This window comes from Kogia breviceps, chromosome 17 (assembly GCF_026419965.1).
Source record: "Kogia breviceps isolate mKogBre1 chromosome 17, mKogBre1 haplotype 1, whole genome shotgun sequence".
In the NCBI taxonomy this organism is placed as follows: domain Eukaryota; kingdom Metazoa; phylum Chordata; class Mammalia; order Artiodactyla; family Physeteridae; genus Kogia; species Kogia breviceps.
Window position 1 is genome coordinate 41409796 of NC_081326.1, and position 18312 is coordinate 41428107.

Sequence of the window (18312 nt, forward strand, 5' to 3'; positions counted from 1 at the left end):
CTGGGGCTTCCCTCATGGCACAGTGGTTAAGAATCCGCCTGCCAATGTAGGGGACATGGGTTTGAGCCCTGGTCCGGGAAATTACCACATGCTGCGGAGCAACTAAGCCTGGGCGCCACAACTACTGAGCCTGCGCACCGCAAGTACTGAGCCTGCGTGCCATAACTACTGAGCCTGCGTTCTAGAGCCCACAAGCCACAACCACTGAGCCCATGAGCCACAACTACTGAGCCCGTGAGCCACAACTACTGAAGCCCACGCTCCTAGAGCTCTTGCTCCACAAGAGAAGCCACTGCAATGAGAAGCCCGCACACCGCAACGAAGAATAGCCCCCAGTCGCTGCAGCTAGAGAAAACCTGTGTGCAGCAACGAAGACCCAATGCAGCCAAAAATAAATAAATTTTTTTTTTTAAAAAAAGGAAATGTTTACCTGCTCCCTCAGTGGGTGGGGCTTCGTGTTGAAAGGCCACCAGCTGTTGAAGTTAAACTCCATGCGATCAATGTAATGTTCTATTATAAGGACCATATACTGGGGTTACTTACATTTCTTTCTGTCTTGCAGATCATCAATGCCGTGGTACTGCTGATTCTGTTGAGTGCCCTGGCTGATCCAGATCAGTATCACTTTTCAAGTTCTGAACTCGGGGGTGACTTTGAGTTCATGGATGATGCCAGTAAGTACATCAGACAACTTTTGTAGATATTTTGGTATTTTCAAGGGCAGGGAATCCAGCTGCCAGTTCTTCCTATTAAATTACAAATATTGATTCATGGGCCCATTTGAACTGATACTTAACTCTCTTCCCATCATTACAAGTCAGAACAACAAATATTTATGTGCTACATGTATTCTGCCTCTGTTCTAAGTGTAAGAGTCTCATTAAAATCTCTTTTGTCTTTCTTTTTTTCATCTTAATGTTAACTTAGCTTTTTTTTTTTTTTGCGGTACGCGGGCCTCTCACTGCTGTGGCCTCTCCCGTTGCGGAGCACAGGCTCCGGACGCGCAGGCTCAGTGGCCATGGCTCACGGGCCCAGCTGCTCCGCGGCATGTGGGATCTTCCCGAACCGGGGCACGAACCCGCATCCCCTGCATCGGCAGGTGGACTCTCAACCACTGTGCCGCCACCAGGAAGCCCCAGATTATGTCCTCTTAATCTCTGCAGCCTCACATTTTTATCCCATGTTACACACCTATTTAGTATTCATGAAATAAATTTTGGGTTTAAGAATAAAGTTGTAGGGCTTTCCTGGTGGCACAGTGGTTACCAGTACGCCTGCTAATGTAGGGGACGCGGGTTCGTGCCTCGGTCCGGGAGGATCCCACATGCCGCGGAGCGGCTGGGCCCGTGAGCCATGGCCGCTAAGCCTGTGCGTCCAGAGCCTGTGCTCTGCAACCGGAGAGGCCACAGCAGTGAGAGGCCCGCGTACCACAAAAAAAAAAAAAAAAAAAAAAAAAAGAATAAAGTTGTAAATTAGCAAGTTACAAGAAACCCCTCTTCTATCTGAATTTACTTCAATAAAAAGTTATAAACAATTGCCACACAAATAACAAAAAGTATATTAGAGCTTTGCTTCTGTTTTAGGGGAATAAAATTAGTGCCTTATGCTTATTCTTCCCCAAGCTTTCAACCTCGGAACGTGAGGCCCCATAGGAGGGACTTACCTGGGTTTTGTGTTTACCCCCGCAGGGGTTGAGGGCTTTTGTATTTTGCTCTCAGTAGCTCATACTGTTGCTGTGAATTCATCTGAAAATAGTTCTCTTCTAGACTTAATGGTGAAACTATACCCCAAATACTGTTTGTTTTCATGAGCCGAAAATTGAGCCATAAGAATGACTTATGACTAGGCAAGTATAATGTGGGAGCATAAATTGGGTACTAGTTATCTATCTAGCTACCAGTTTTATGGGAAGGACACAAACCCAAGAAATGTTAAGGAAGAGTAGAATTAGAAAGAGATTATTTTAACAAAGGCATTTCAGGGAACTCCTTTATATGCCTATTCTATTTCAATGATTAATTGACTAAGTATCAGCAAATGCTTTCTTGTGGCCTGTGGTATAGCTTTTCTTTGGAACCTTTGCAAATTAGAACTGAGGCATTAAGCCAGGAATTTAATGTAGGAAACAACTTGCCGGCAGTGTGCTCTGACTTTGGTTGGTGCAGCTGCTGTGCAAAGAATAAGTAAAGGATATTCCTGTCACTGACCAGTACTTTACTGATTGTAAAAAAATTCCTATATTGTTAGTAGGACCAGTTACTCGTTTGCTTGTTGACATAATTATAAAAGAAATGAATTTTCATTCCTCAGAGTAACTCTCATGTTCACCATGGTACGCTACACACTGCTTCAGAGGAGCTGACTTGTGCTCTAGGTTGCTAGGAGATACAAGGTTCATTAACCTGTTTTATCTTCTCCACTCTGTGTTTTTATTTGATTTACGCTTTGATCTTACCTAAGCTATTTGACATGCTTGTGATATATTCAGTCTGTTCAGTGTGGTTGGTTTATAGGAATAGAATTTATAGGAATAGAATTTGGAGAGTCCAGAGCCTCTGCTCCGCAATGGGAGAGGCCACAACAGTGAGAGGCCCGCGTACCGCCAAAAAAAAAAAAAAAAAAAAAAATCCTCTCATCTCTGAAGCTGAGGATATAGTGTGGGTGGCTCTAGAACTGGAATACTTTCCTTTGGAGAAATACCTGTAGCAAGTGGCAGCCTAGGTTGGTTCATTTGGTCAGTATTTATAGGTTAAGTAGAAGCAGCATAGTATAGTAGAGAGCCAAAGATTTGAATCATAAGAGCTGGATTAGTCGTAGTCTAGCCTTTTGATGCAAATGCTATTTCAGCAAGTTACATAACCTCTGAGCCCTGGTTTCATAATCCATTCACTGGGCACAGTAACATCTACCTCAGAGTAATGAAGACTCAATGAGGTATCTGTGAAAATGCCTTGGAAACTGTCAGCACTATACAGATACTTTACTACAAGGGTTTTTGTACTCTCTTAGCCTGATTATAACCCTACACGTTACCTTCAGAAACCCAGATATACTGTACTTCTAATCAGAATCTCCTAAAGATATTGTAACATGACCTCTTGAATAAGTCTTCAGTTTGTACCTACTGTGAAACAGGCTTTGTACTAGAGCTGCTCTATTCAACAAAGATATGATGCAAGCACACAAGTAATTTTAAATTTTAGTAGCCTCATTTAAAAAGGTAACAACAAACAGGTGATTAACTTTAATAATGTATTTAACTCAGTATATCCCAAATATTATTTCAGCTTGTAATCAGTATAAAAATCATTAATGAGATTTTTTTTTTTTGATACTAAGTCCTTGAAATGTGGAGTACATTTCAGTCTTATGGCATCTCAATGCAGATTGACCACAGTACAAGTGCTCAGCGCCCACATGTGGCATCTGTCACCTTCTCAGTGTTGAGGTTGCAGTAGTGAACGAGACACAGCAGCTCCTCTTCCTCAGGAAGGTTCCTCTAGCAGAGACAGACAGTACACGAATAAGCGAGATAATAGTGAAACATGCTGTAAAGAAAATACAGCAGTCACGTGGGCATGGCTGGGAGGGTCGTATTGGCTAGGATGGCCAGGAAAGATCTTGGAGGTGTTGAGCTGAATGATTAAAAAGGCAGAGCCAATCATGTGAAAATATGAGCGACATAACTTCTATTCAGTGGGAACTGCAAATGTGAGGCCCTGGCATGGGATGATTTGGCTGTGTTTAGTGAAATAAATGGTATGGCTGGCTTACAGTGAGTAAGAAAGTGTGGGATGAGATGAGAGGAGATTGGAGAGGTTGGCAGGCTCTAGACTAAACAGACATAAAGGTCCTGATAAGAAAAAGAATATCTCATTTGTTATATATATAATTCAGTGGACCAGAAGACCAAACTTTGAAATATGTATACATAGATATATTTATAGATATATTTAATATAGACCTATGTGTGATTTAAGGAGAAAATCTTTTAGGCACTTTGCTTCCATTAACAATCATCGCCTCAGATTCCAAAGGAACTCTGGTGTTTAACTTCGTATAAAGTTCTTGTCTATAATTGGTTTATAAACAAAATGCCTTTGAGGAGTGACTTTAAAAAATGTTAAAACAGGGCTTCCCTGGTGGCGCAGTGGTTGAGAATCCGCCTGCCGATGCAGGAGACACGGGTTCGTGCCCTGGTCCGGGAAGATCCCACATGCCGCGGAGCAACTAAGCCCGTGAGCCATGGCCGCTAGGCCTGTGCGTCCGGAGCCTGTGCCCCGCAACGGGAGAGGCCACAACAGTGAGAGGCCCGCATACCGCAAAACAAACAAACAAACAAACAAACAAAAAAAACAAATAAAAAATGTTAAAACAGTGGAGCTACTACTGATTTTCTTTCTTTTTTAAAAAAAAACCTTTTTTGCAGACATGTGCATTGCTATCGCAATCTCTCTTCTTATGATCCTGATCTGTGCAATGGCTACTTATGGAGCATACAAGGTAAGCGGCTTAGAAATAAGGTCCTGGGCCTTTTCCTTGGTCCCTAATCTGTGCAGCTATCTGTAAGAAGTAAGGAATGATTGTTCTCAGTTTCCTGTAAGAATCTTTAAAAGTTTAAATCTCTTGCTAATGTTACGTGGAAAACCAGTGTTACAGTCTCAGAAGTGTTCGCTGAGGCTTGTTGGTTGACTGCTTTTGTTTGGTTTAGCAAGTTGCCATCATGACCTGCTTTAATGAATTTCTACTCCTCCGTTTCCCTTCAGATTAAGAAAAGATTTCTCTGAATTCAAAAAAATAACGTTTTGTAATATTGAACATATTAAATATTAACATCCTGTCCTGTCTTATGTTTAGCAACACGCGGCCTGGATCATCCCGTTCTTCTGTTACCAGATCTTTGATTTTGCCCTGAACACCTTGGTTGCAGTCACTGTGCTTGTTTATCCAAACTCCATCCAGGAATACATACGACAGCTGGTATGTGACCTTTATAATTACTATGTCTCTTCGTGAGGGAGACCTTGGTTAAGATAGAAATATAAAAGTTGTAGAGATAAACATACACACACACATTAATTTGTGGCGTTTTAACTTGCATCTGAGTTACTGATTAGAGATTTTTGAATAAAGATAAGATTTTTTTATCTCTTAGAATGCTTTTTGGGAAAACATAACCCCCTGAGGTAGATAAGTTGGTGATGATGGTATTAGAGGTGCCTACCTAATTTACAAGCTACTTACTAATTGTCTTATTTTTGGAAAATGCAGTTTGCTCAATTATCAGCAGAGGAGAGCCTTTTGCCTCTGCTGTGTATGGGAAAAGTGGAACTCTACTATGTACTGTTTCCCGAACTTATTTGACCATAGAACCCCTTTCTTTTATTTATTTATAATTTATTCTTTTAAAATAAATTTTAAATATTTATTTATTTATTTATTTATTTTTGGCTGAGTTGGGTCTTCGTTGCTGCATGCAGGCTTTCTCTAGTTGTGGCGAGCGGGGGCTACTCTTCGTTGCGGTGCGCGGGCTTCTCATCGCAGTGGCTTCTCTTGTTGGCGGAGCACGGGCTCTAAACATGTGGGCTTCAGTAGTTGTGGCTCACGGGCTCTAGGGCGCAGGCTCAGTAGTCGTGGCGTACGGGCTTAGTTGCTCCGTGGCATGTGGGATCTTCCCGGACCGGTGCACGAACCCGTGTCCCCTGCATCGGCAGGCGGATTCTCAACCACTGCGCCACCAGGGAAGCCCAGCCTTCACCTTTTTTAATCTTTGTGTTTTAAATTATGTACCTTAAAATTTAATTTCTTCAAAATCTTAGAATGCTTTAAATGGAGAGAATAGAATGTTCAGTCTTTAGTTTTCATAGTAGTTTCTGAGTACTTCCCTGGTGGCACAGTGGTTAAGAATCCGCCTGCCAATGCAGGAGACACGGGTTTGAGCCCTGGTCTGGGAAGATTCCACATGCCGCGGAGCAACTAAGCCTGTGCACCACAACTACTGAAGCCGGCGCACCTAGAGCCCATGCTCCACAACAAATGAAGCCACCGCAATGAGAAGCCCACGTACTGCAACAAAGAGTAGCCCCTGCTCACCGCAACCAGAGAAAAAGCCCCCGCACAGCAACGAAGACCCAGTGCAGCCAAAAACAAACAAACAAATAAATAAATAAATAAAATATTTCCTTTTAAAAAGATAGTAGTTTCCGAGCATGGAAGAAGGAACAGGGTTTTTCTGGGATGGAGATACAGACTGGGGGTTTGATGTGATAATGGAGGTCAAGAAGTTCAGTGGTAAAGAGGGATGGAGGGATTGGAGCCAGGTAGGAAGTGTGGCCGCAGGAGTTTGTGGCCTTTTGGCAGTCTGCCCAGATCACGTGACTGGTACTCGACAGATGAAAAGCCTCCAGTGTGTTACTCCTTAAAAGTATTAGGTTGTCATTGTTGTAAGAAATAGCTTCTTTTTGTTTCTTCGAAACAGAGCTCTGTTTTCGTAGAGTGTAGTGCCAAGAAACTTTTGGTGTTATTTCCCATGTGCTAATTTTATGTATCATCTCTTGTGATAACAGCTAAATGTTTCTGCATGAGGGGGTTTATATGTGATGAACAGGTTGTAGAATTACCTCTGTCTTTAAGGACTTGAATTTTACTCTGTAATAATGATCTGGCACTGAGCTCCTAAAATCATCCTGGAATTGTGGAGGAAACATGATCTCGACAGAGCCCATCATGTGAGGGGGCCGGGAGAGGGTGGAATGGAGTAAGGGGACACCAAGGCAAGTCACATGAGAGTTCTGACTACTTGAAGAGTATATTGTGTGCTCCATCCCATGTATTTGGAGATTTATAAGGAGGAGAAAGGCTAATGTGCAGGCCAGCGTTTAGAACACTCAGGATACTACCAAGACTTCCTGTTCCACCTGCATTGTTCAGTCACTCTTTACCCAGTTGTAAAGTCATAATATCGGTGGTGTTCACAATAATCCTCATATGAGTTTAAAAACGCATTATCTACTTTTATTTATAATTATAAACCAAATAATACAAGTGGGCATATTCTGCATGTTCGACTTGAAGATCATTCTGGGCTGGGACAGCGAGGCCTGCAGGTTATCACAGGCACTGAAAGGGGATATTAAATTTCCACTGATATTGCCCCTCCTGTTGACAAGTTGGGATACACAGTGAATCTGGGGAGGCTTGTCTGAGAAGGCTGCTAGAGAGCGCCACTTAATCCTGGCGCCAGTTCTTTTTATGTGGAGTCTTGTAAAACACAGTTAAAGTAAGTTATGTGTGTGTTTTTATAGGTGTTAACTGGATGTAGAAACCACGTTCACTTTTCTGGGGAAAAAAGTGTAAAGATCTTTGTGGAAAGGCTCATATATTTCCACTATAATAGCGGTTGTTGTTTTTTTTCCATATTCCTGGAAACAATATGATTTTGTGTTGGTCTTGTAAATAACATCCGTTTGTTTTATTTTTGCCCTTTGAGGTCAGTACTACAGACAGCCTTTTTAGGCTCCAAGGGCAGGCGCCAGTTTGATGAGCTGATCACAAAAAGTGACTTAGATTTTATTACTTAGGTATTTTGCCAGAGTGAAAGGAGACTCTGAAAACCACTAGGTGAGGCTCATCCTGGGGAGGAGGAGCCAGGCACATGAGTCACGAGTTTTCTCCTTTGTTATGTCTGGGAATACTGCTCACGTGGGATCCAAACACATAGTAGTGGGTGATGAGGAGAGATGAAGGGTGAGCGCACACGGGGCTGCCTTCTGTGCGCGCTGTGTAAGCTGCTTACAGTGAGAGCGTCTATCAGCGCTGAGCACGAGATTCACGGTGACATCCTGTCATTCCTGTGAACCATAGTAGCAGATTTCAGTCCTCCTAAAAGGGTTTCTTTTGACCTGGTAGTTAATCATTATGGTCAGATGGTAGGACTTGTGCTTTTTGTTTTTGTTTTAATTCAAGTACAGTTGATTTACAATGTTGTGTTCATTTCTGCTGTACAGCAAAGTGATTGTTATACATGTATATACATATTCTTTTTCATACTCTTTTTCTATTTTATCACAGGATATTGAATATAGTTCTCTGTGCTATACAGTAGGACCTTGTTTTATCCATTCTATATAATAGTTTTGATTTTTAAAAAATGCTGTAAATACCTACTAATATAAAGGTTCTGCTCTTTTTTTTTTGTTTTGTTTTTTGCGGTATGCGGGCCTCTCACTGTTGTGGCTGCTCCCGTTGCGGACTGCAGGCTCAGCGGCCATGGCTCACGGGCCCAGCCGCTTCGCGGCATGTGGGATCTTCCGGACCGGGGCACGAACCTGTGTCCCTTGCATTGGCAGGTAGACTCTCAGCCGCTGCGCCACCAGGGAAGCCCAAAGGTTCTGATCTTTGAGGAGAAGTAGCATCAGCAAAAATGCTCTATATTAAGAAGGCACTATTTTTTATTTTTATTTATTTATTTTTTTTCGGTACGCAAGCCTCTCACTACTGTGGCCTCTCCCTTTGCGGAGCACGGGCTCCGGACGCGCAGGCTCAGTGGCCATGGCTCACGGGCCCAGCAGCTCCGCGGCATGTGGGATCCTCCTGGACCGGGGCACGAACCCGTGTCCCCCGCATTGGCAGGCGGACTCTCAACCACTGCGCCACCAGGGAAGCCCAAGAAGGCAGTATTTTAATAGGGTTCTCCCCCTTGCCCTACACAAGCCCATTAGAATGGTCCAGAATTTGGAGAAAATCCAAATTTTGAGGTGTTGTAAAGACCATTGACTTCTAACTTTCTGTATGGTCGGAGGGCAGAATTAGGTCTTTACATCTCATGAATCTTCCACTGAATTTTCTATTTGAGAGTTACTGCCTGAATGAAGAACAGACTAGCCTCTCCCCATCACACTGTTTATAGCTTTTTCATTAGTAGAGGTAGACTAGAAATGTTGTAGTGTCCTTAAATAATAACTATCTAAATGCTTTAATTAATTGCTTTCTGATAAGCACATCTGGTTCATGCTTATGGAATAGAATCCTGGATCATTAATGAGATTAATGAGGTACTTTTCTTTTGTAGCCTCCTGATTTTCCTTACAAAGATGATATCATGTCAGTGAATCCTACCTGTTTGGTCCTTATTATTCTTCTGTTTATCAGCATTATCTTGACTTTTAAGGTAAGCATGAAGATTTTACTTATGGTCTAAATATTACTAAATGTATTCATGAATGCTAAAGAAGTAAGCAAACTTCCGTTAGTTTGTTATCTTGTTTTAGATTTCTGAACTGCTTTTTGAATTCCTCACAATTCTCTTCCTTCTCTTATCTATATGAGAGAGATAAACACTAACCAAACTTCCACAGGCCAACCCAGGGTTCTTCTAAAATCTATTTGGAAATAAATTGATATAATGTTGTACATTTATGTGGTGTGTATTAAGTACCATAGCTTCCATTACAAGTCTCTGTATACATTCTTTTGTAATTTGTGGGGTTTTTTCCTAAATATTTATTTATTATATTTGGTTGCAACAGGCGGGCTCCTTAGTTGCAGTAGGCAGGCAGGCTCTTTAGTTGTGGCATGCGACCTCTTAGTTGCGGCATGCGTGTGGGATCTAGTGTCCTGACCAGGGATGGAACCCTGGCCCCTTGCATTGGGAGCATGGAGTCTTAACCACTGTTCCACGAGGGAAGTCCCTGTAATTTGTTTTTAAAAATGTAATGGATTTTGAACATTATTCTGTAACAGTCTATTATGAATTTATCATTTTTATAAATTAGTTATTGTTGGACATTGAGATGGTTCCTACTTCTTCACTTATAATTGGTACAGCAATGAATATATTAAATTAAATACATGTTTTGTATACTTATACATTTATTTTCTCAAGATCTATTTCTTGAAATTAGAGGGTATGCATAATTTGAAGGTTTTTGATAGTTTGTCAAATTGATCTCCCCTAAAGTTGAATGCCTTAACACTCTCACCTGCCACATTTCCCTCACCCTTATCCGTCGAGTGCTATTTTTCATCTTTGTAAACCTAATAATAAAAACATCATTATAATTTGTGCTTGTGTGCTAGTAATAAGTAGAAAATTCTCAAGTTAGACCTTGGACTTTTAATTCTTAACATCTTTCATTGTCTTTATCTTGGCATAAAATTACCGAATTCTTTAAAAACGAAGCCTTGGTGAGTTTTGAAGAAGCTGCATTTAAGGAGAAAAGTCATTTTATTTATTTATTTATTTTTTTTTAGAAAAGTCATTTTAAATGGTAATGTGTTGAAGAGGAGTAGAAAGAAAATGATTCATTGAAAGTCACTGAGGTCTGCATCTCCCTCCATACAACATACCCTGCCTGCATGGCTTTTTACTGCCTGTGTGGCTTAGTGGTCAAGGATTTAGGTGAATTTTAGACACGGATGTTGAGGCTTCCTGCCCCTGCAGCTCCTACCTCAACACCCCAACTTCCTGGCTTCTCAGTCAGACCACCAGCTGTGTGGAGAGTGGGCAGAGCCACTGGCAAAAGCCTTCAGACCCTCAAATCCCATTCACTGAAGTTTGCCACTCAAGGGTAGACTCCCCTTTAGCTTCTACCTGTTTTGGGCCCTTCAGCCCTGCCTTCAAGTAGAGTCTGTGTGTGTGTTTATTCCAGATTTTATCATTTTTACCTGGAAGAAGGTTAGTCTGACCAAGCTACCCTGTGCCATTACCCGGAAGCTGGAACCTCCCACTGCTCTCAAAAAAGGCATTTTAACTGTGTAGGCATTTAAACATCTTTATTGGAAAGGCTTACTTGAGATTTTGAGTCAGAGGACCTAGATTTACCTTGTGTCACTGCCATATAGCTATGTGACGAGAGCCTTGGTTTCTTCACTTACTAAATAGCAGTAATAGCTAAAACATTGTGAAGGGTGACTGTGAGGTTAATTGAGCTGATGGATGGGAAGATGCATCATTCATTTATTTATTCAGTAAATATTTACTGAGGGTCTCCTGTGTGCCGGGCCGTGTTATAGCTGCTAGGGTTTGGTGGTGAATAAGAAAAATCCCTGCCCTGTCTGTGGTGCTTTTATCAACTGCAAACAATATTATTTATCATAATGACCTAATAAAAGGCATCTTATAGATTGTTCACAGCACTGTCTCCAACCTGTGCATAATGTGTTAATATTTCATTATATATGTATCTATCGCTACTAACCAGATTGCATTTCCTTGAGAACATAGACCCTGCCTTCATTTTTCTATCCCTTGTGGAGACTCAGTAATTATTAGTTTAAACAAATATGAACACATATATGTGTTGCAGTTTCACATATGAGTTTACCTGATTAGTAGCTCTCACAACCTAAATTCACTGTTACTCTTTAATAAGTTTTATCACTAGTGGTTCCCCGGGAACCCAAATCACATGTGTCAGTTTTGCTCTGTCCTTAGTTGGTAAAGAGAACAACGCTTACCACCGAGCTCTGCAAGTAGATGACAGATGTACTCTTGTCAGTGCAAGTCTTTTTGGGAAATATACCAAATATTTAATTTATTCAAGATTACAGAAGTGTCAAATAGGAAAGAAGGTCATTGAAATAAGTTACTGGTCAATAAAATAAGTTTAGAGACAACAGGCCAGGTTTTTCTCCCATCAGAGTGTTTAGTGGGTGAACGCTCCTGGTATTGCAGGGGGCGTTCAAGAATGCTGACTGGGCACATGGGGCCCCAGACACTGGATATTTCCCCTCCGCAGTTTAACCTTAAGTTATAGATTTGTCATTTTGGAGGCCTCAAATCAGAAAGAGTTTTTGTCTTAAAAGAACCTTCTGTTCACTGCTAAAATAATGGATGACTGGTTAGTCTTCTTACATAGTACACAACAGAATATGTCCAAGCATTCCTATTTTATTTGTATTAAAATTCTCAATGAATCCAGGGTTTGTTTGTTTTAATAGAGAAGCAAGAGCATTGTTGAGTAAACTGAAGATTTGAGTAAATTCAACATATTGTTCAAGAAAAAATGCCCTTTCCATCTCTTTCTCATTGTTGGTCTCTGGTTTAAAATTATTGCCATTCAGAAAACACTTTACTAAAATAGCATTATGCATTTTCATATTAACATCATCCCAGAAAGTCTCACTGTAGGAAATAATCACCACCAAGTATGAATGCAGCTTAAGACAGCATTCTGAGTACACAACAGAACATTTACCTCACTCTTCTGAAAAGTGTTGACAAGCACTCCTTTTGTTGTTAAATGTCTTCTTTTTTTATAAAACAACTTTCTTGAGATATAATTTGCATATCATAAAGTTCTCCCATTTAAGTGTACAATTTACTGGTTTTTAATGTATTCATGGAGTTGTATAAACACAGCTCTGTGGTTAAACAATGTAATTTTAGAACATTTTTACCATATGACATTTGCCCTTACCCCCATCCCCTGGTAACCACTAATCTATTTTCTATCTCTAGATTTGCCTCTTCTGGACATTTCATATAAATGGAATTATATAATATGTGGTCCTTTGTGACTGGCTTCTTTGACATTTCCAAGGTTCAACCACACCGTAGCATGTTATCAGAACTTCCTTTTTATTGCTGAATTATATTTTATTGTATGAATATACCATACAATGGAATATTTTGTTTGTCTATCCAGTCCTAAGTTGACAGACATTTAGATTGTTTTTACTCTTTTGTTATTACAAATAATGTTGCTGTGAACATTTATGTACAAGTTTTTGTGTGGACATATGTTTTCATTTCTCTTGCGTATATACCTTGGAGTGGAGCCACCGGGTCACATTTAACTGTTTGTTTGTTTATTTATTTATGGCTGCGTTGGGTCTTCATTTGTGGTGCCTGGGCTTCTCATTGTGTGGCTTCTCTTGTTGTGGAGCACGAGCTCTAGGCGCGTGGGCTTCAGTACTTGTGCCGCGTGGGCTCTAGAGGGCAGGCTCAGTAGTTGTGGCGCACGGACTTAGTTACTCCACGGCATGTGGGATCTTCCCGGACCAGGGCTCGAACCCGTGTCCCCTGCATTGGCAGGTGGATTCTTAGCCACGGCGCCACCAGGGAAGTCCCCACATTTAACTGTTTAACCTTTTGAGGGACTTCCAGACTGTTTTCTAAAGCAACACTGTTTTACATTCCCACCAGCAATGTAGGAGGGCTCTGTTTTGTCCACATCTTTAACCTTTTAATCAAAGAATTTCAAAGCTAGAAAGGGGCTTTGAAATCATTTTGTTTTAATCTGATTACACATGATTGGAATGAAAGTACAAAGACTTCATATTTTAAACATCTCCCATGAGCTCATGCTTTATTTCGAGCATGTCTTTATTCTGGACCTTAATTTTAATTATCTTCTGTGGATATTTCATTGTGAAAATGGAAATGTTTCAGTGAATTGTACTGATCACAGAGCAAATTAATGTGCCATGAACCTTTTTTTAAAAAAACAAGTTGACTTGTATTATAAGATCATATATAATGATATAGAATAATGATCCAAAAGACCCAGAGTTAAAGTGTGATGAGAATCGGCTAATGAATTGATTGTGCTTTGGGGGCAGTAAATGTTTGCGGCGATTGCTCCTTTAAACTTCCTTTTCCTGGAAATTCTTTCTCCTTTCAGCCACACCCTTCCCCATCACCTTCTGCATAGTAAGGCTACAGTATCACCCTTGGCCAGAAAGCTACTATATCCAGCATTTGTAATTTTAAAGCCTTTTCGGTTTAGTAGCGTTAATGTGTGTTTAAAATTTATATAAATGAACATTTTGCAATATGGCTTTATCCATGATGATATTGTAAATTATCTGAACTTTGAAAATTAAATCTCTAACAATCACTACTTACATACAGGGTTACTTGATCAGCTGTGTTTGGAACTGCTACCGATACATCAATGGCAGGAACTCCTCTGACGTCCTGGTTTATGTTACCAGCAATGACACTACGGTAGGTGTGATGTCACTTCACGTGGAGATCTCCACACATCCACTCTACGATGGCTTCTAAATATTTCTAGTGTTTGCTGCTTTTTTACTGTTGTTGAAACATATTCATGAGCTGCTTAGTCATCAAAGGATTCATAGTTGAATGAAATGTGTCTTGTTTTCCTTACAAGACATTAAAATCTAGTTGGCTCAACTCTGGTTCATTTAAAAAAAAAAAGATATTACAGGGCTTCCCTGGTGGCGCAGTGGTTGAGACTCTGCCTGCCGATGCAGGGGACACAAGTTCGTGTCCCGGTCCGGGAAGATCCCACATGCCGCCGAGCGGCTGGGCCCGTGAGCCATGGCCGCTGAGCCTGCGCTTCCGGAGCCTGTGCCCCGCAATGGGAGAGGCCACAACAGTGAGAGGCCCGCGTACCACAAATAAATAAATAAATAAATAAATAAATAAATAAATAAATATTACAAATAGATAATATATGTGCCTCTCCACATTTATGTATCTTTTTTTTTTTGGCTGAGTGGCATGTGGGATCTTAGTTCCCCGACCAGGGATTGAACCCATGCCCCTTGCATTGGAAGCGCGGAGTCTTAACCACTGGACCACCAGGGAAGTACCAACATTTACGTATCTTAAACCTGCATTATTAAAAAACTATGGTAGGGCCTCCCTGGTGGCTCAGTGGTTAAGAATCTGCCTGCCAATGCAGGGGACATGGGTTCGAACCCTGGTCCGGGAAGATCCCACATGCCGCGGAGCAACTAAGCCCGTGTGGCACAACTACTGAGCCTGTGCTCTAGAGCCCGTGAGTCCACAACTACTGAAGCCCATATGCCTAGAGCCTGTGCTCTACAACAAGAGAAGCCACCGCAATGAGAAGACCGCGTACTACACAGAAGAGTAGCCCCCGCTTACCACAACTAGAGAAAGCCCACGCTCAGCATCGAAGACCCAATTCAGCCAAAAGTAAATAAATAAATTTATTTTTTTAAAAACATGGTAGGTAATTCTAGGTATCAATTCTGCATAGTTTGACTATACTATCTCACTTGACATGTGAAATTAAACTTTAAAATGTGATTTGATAGGTAGAGAGATAAGAATAGCAGAGATTACTGTATCTTTAAAACTTGCCCTGGGGCTTCCCTGGTGGCGCAGTGGTTGAGAGTCCGCCTGCCGATGCAGGAGACACAGGTTCGTGCCCTGGTCCGGGAGGATCCCACATGCCGCGGAGCAACTGGGCCCGTGAGCCATGGCCGCTGGGCCTGCGCGTCCGGAGCCTGTGCTCCGCAGCGGGAGAGGCCACAGCAGTGAGAGGCCCGCATACCGCAAAAAAAAAAAAAAAAACTTGCCCTGCATATGAAAACCTTAGTAAAAGAATTTAGATGATCTGTGTTCTGCCACTAGTTGTTCATACTTAAATTTTTTAAACCTATCAGATATGATTTTGAGAAACATGCCTTCACTGGAAGAGTCCTCAAAATCATTTGTCCTTTATGTAATTTTCTTGCCTGGCTCGTGGTAAAAGTACAAGTCCTCTAGGTACTAATCTCCCTGTGTCTCCATCACCACGTGTAATGCTCAGTACAAGTATGTGCTCGAGGAGTGGTTAATGGAAAGGATGGGTGACATGGGCCTGTAGGATGGGTCCAGGTGGATAGGATTGCAGGGGACAGAATGGACAAGACAGATGAAAGGATAAATATAAATGGTGTGTCTGTTCTAAACTAGAATGGAGTTTTATACTTGTTTTGTTTTTGTTGTGGTTTTTTTTGTTGTGTTTTTTTTGTTGTGTTTTGTTTTGTTCCTTTGGCTGTGTTGGGTGTTTGTTGCTGCGCGCAGGCTTTCTCTAGTTGTGGAGACCGGGGGCTACTCTTCGTTGCGGTGCACAGGCTTCTCATTGCAGTGGCTTCTCTCATTCTGGAGCACGGGCTGTAGGCGTGTGGGCTTCCATAGGTGCGTCACATGGGCTCAGTAGTTGTGGCGCACGGGCCTAGTTGCTCCGTGGCATGTGGGATCTTCCCAGACCAGGGCTCGAACCCGTGTCCCCTGCATTGGCAGGCGGATTCTCAACCACTGCGCCACCAGGGAAGCCCTGGTTTTCTTTTTTAAATTGTGACTTGCTTTCTCTGTGGCCTGACTGAAGTAATTTAGTCTGTCCCTGCCTTGACTTCCCTGTGTATAAAAATGGGGATAAAACAACTTCAGACTTTATACTAAATACACAAGTGCAAGCTGATATCACTGAGGTCTCTGTGGGATTTCTGAGAGAAAGCGTGTTATACGTGAATAGTTTTCCTAAGTCCTCAGCAAGGAATCATTGGTTTGAATCAGAAGTGCGTGAGCAGTGGTTTAAGAGGCGGCTCTGCCGCGATCAGATGCACAAACCCAGCATGCCCAGGTGCTGAGGGGCCCTTCGGGGGACCTGCAGAATCCTTTGCACTGATCACAGTAGACACATCCTGCCTCCTAACCCTTTAGAGAATTCCTCTTGGGTCAGTACATCTCTTGAAAGAAATAACTGTTCACAGTTACTATAATTTTGATAAAATTACTGGTGTAAAGAATTTTTTCCTTCTCTCCGAGTTTCTGAGTATTAGTTATCTATCAGTGTCTTCCTGTTTTTTCTTTAAAAAGACATCTCAGAGTACTTTTATTGTCCTGCTGAACTAATGAAAAGTCTAAAAGTTTGAGAGTTTTAGTTTTGAGGAACAGTAAAACTGCTAAACAAGCAAGGTATGGTAGAGCCCCATCCTAAATATTATGAATGTGTGGGACTTCCAAAACTACCATCTTTGAAAAGTATCTCAGAGAAGATAATGCCCATATCGCATGTGTTTGTTTGTGTATAATTCTGGTGGTTGTTTTTTCATTGCTTTCTGAAGGGTTATGTGTATTTTTAGTAGAAGCAAGGTGGAAGGGCTGGGTACACGTTGTATAAATAAACCCGAAATCAGAGGATATTCTGAAATGGTAGAAATTGGGGTGCTTAGAGAATTTAAGAATCATGAGTGAGTCCCTGAAATGCATCCAACTAGCTTTTTAGAGGAAATTTTATTTTCCGCCCTTTGAAAGATTCAAAATTAGGTATGGATAGCAGGTAAGCTGTATTTAGGCTAACATATGCTCAAAAATAGTTGTACTTTCCAGCTGGACATCCGAGCTCTTCTAATAATAGACCTTTCTTCAGAAAGGCTTCCAGCTTGGCAGTAGTTTGTAGTAACTAGGGTTTGGGACCATGGACTAATGCCAACTGTGATTGTTTCCTTGCGTGTTGACAGAAGGTCCTGGGGAATTGCTTGATGATCATTATTACTGGTCATTATCTTCTTAGTCATTCTGTATCCACTTGCCATTTTTGAGATAAGGAAACTGATGATATGTTTCTACTTTCTAAAAGTTCACAGCGAACCTTTTTTTCCTTTTGAAAACAAAGAATGGTATTCCTGGGGAAGGGAGTTTTATCATTTCTCATAGCTTGCATGGATAGTCCACTTCAAAATAGGGATAGATCGCCACCTGAAGTCTCAGCTTTCTGGCAGCGTTTTTAAAGATTGTTTTTTAAAAAATAGGGCTTCCCTGGTGGCGCAGTGGTTAAGAATCCGCCTGCCAATGCAGGGGACACAGGTTCGATCCCTGGTCCAGGAAGATCCCACGTGCCACGGAGCAACTAAGCCCGTGTGCCACAACTACTGAGCCTGCGCTCTAGAGCCTGTGAGCCAAGGCTGCTGAGCCCACGCGCCACCACTACTGAAGCCTGAGTGCGAGCCTGTGCTCCACAAGAGAAGCCGCCGCAATGAGAAGCCCACGCACAACAATGAAGAGTAGTCCCCGCCCGACACAACTAGAGAAAACCCGTGCGCAGCACCGAAGACCCAACACAGCCAAAAATAAATAAGTATTTTAAAAATAATGGTATTGTGGATATTTTTCTAAAGAGTACTTATTATATCTAAAAAATAATTCCTTGATATAAAATATCCAGGGAGTATTTAGATTTTCATTCAACTCATGTTAATTTTCCTAGCAGTTTATTTGAAACAGGATCTGTGGGTCAGTATGCATTTTAAGACTTTGTAATTTTTTTTAAGACACGACTGGCCCACAAACTAGATTTTACTGGTTGCATACCTATAATATAGATCTCTGTATTTCCAGTAAATTAGTAGTTGGATCTAAATGCTTCCTATATTTATATTCCCATTTTCCTTTTTTTGTAAGGTTGCTTTATAGTTGATAATTTTTCTTCCATCAGGAGGCAGGTGATGTCTGGTTGATTCTGTCTTTCTGGGATGTCAGCAACCATTGATATCATCAATTCATTAGGAATTGCAATAGGATGACATGCTATCATTTTTCATTTA

At 41.4% G+C, this 18312-nt stretch overlaps 1 protein-coding gene across 1 annotated transcript in view; it reads left to right on the top strand.

Moving 5' to 3' along the window:
* The window catches only part of LAPTM4B (lysosomal protein transmembrane 4 beta), a 56200-nt gene that overhangs the window by 27263 nt on the left and 10625 nt on the right, over positions 1-18312 (top strand). Inside the window, exons 2-6 of the mRNA XM_059042487.2 lie at positions 563-674; positions 4430-4503; positions 4858-4980; positions 9071-9169; positions 13856-13951. Of these exons, the coding sequence (XP_058898470.1) occupies positions 563-674; positions 4430-4503; positions 4858-4980; positions 9071-9169; positions 13856-13951 (504 nt within the window). The remainder of the gene's footprint in view (positions 1-562; positions 675-4429; positions 4504-4857; positions 4981-9070; positions 9170-13855; positions 13952-18312) is intronic.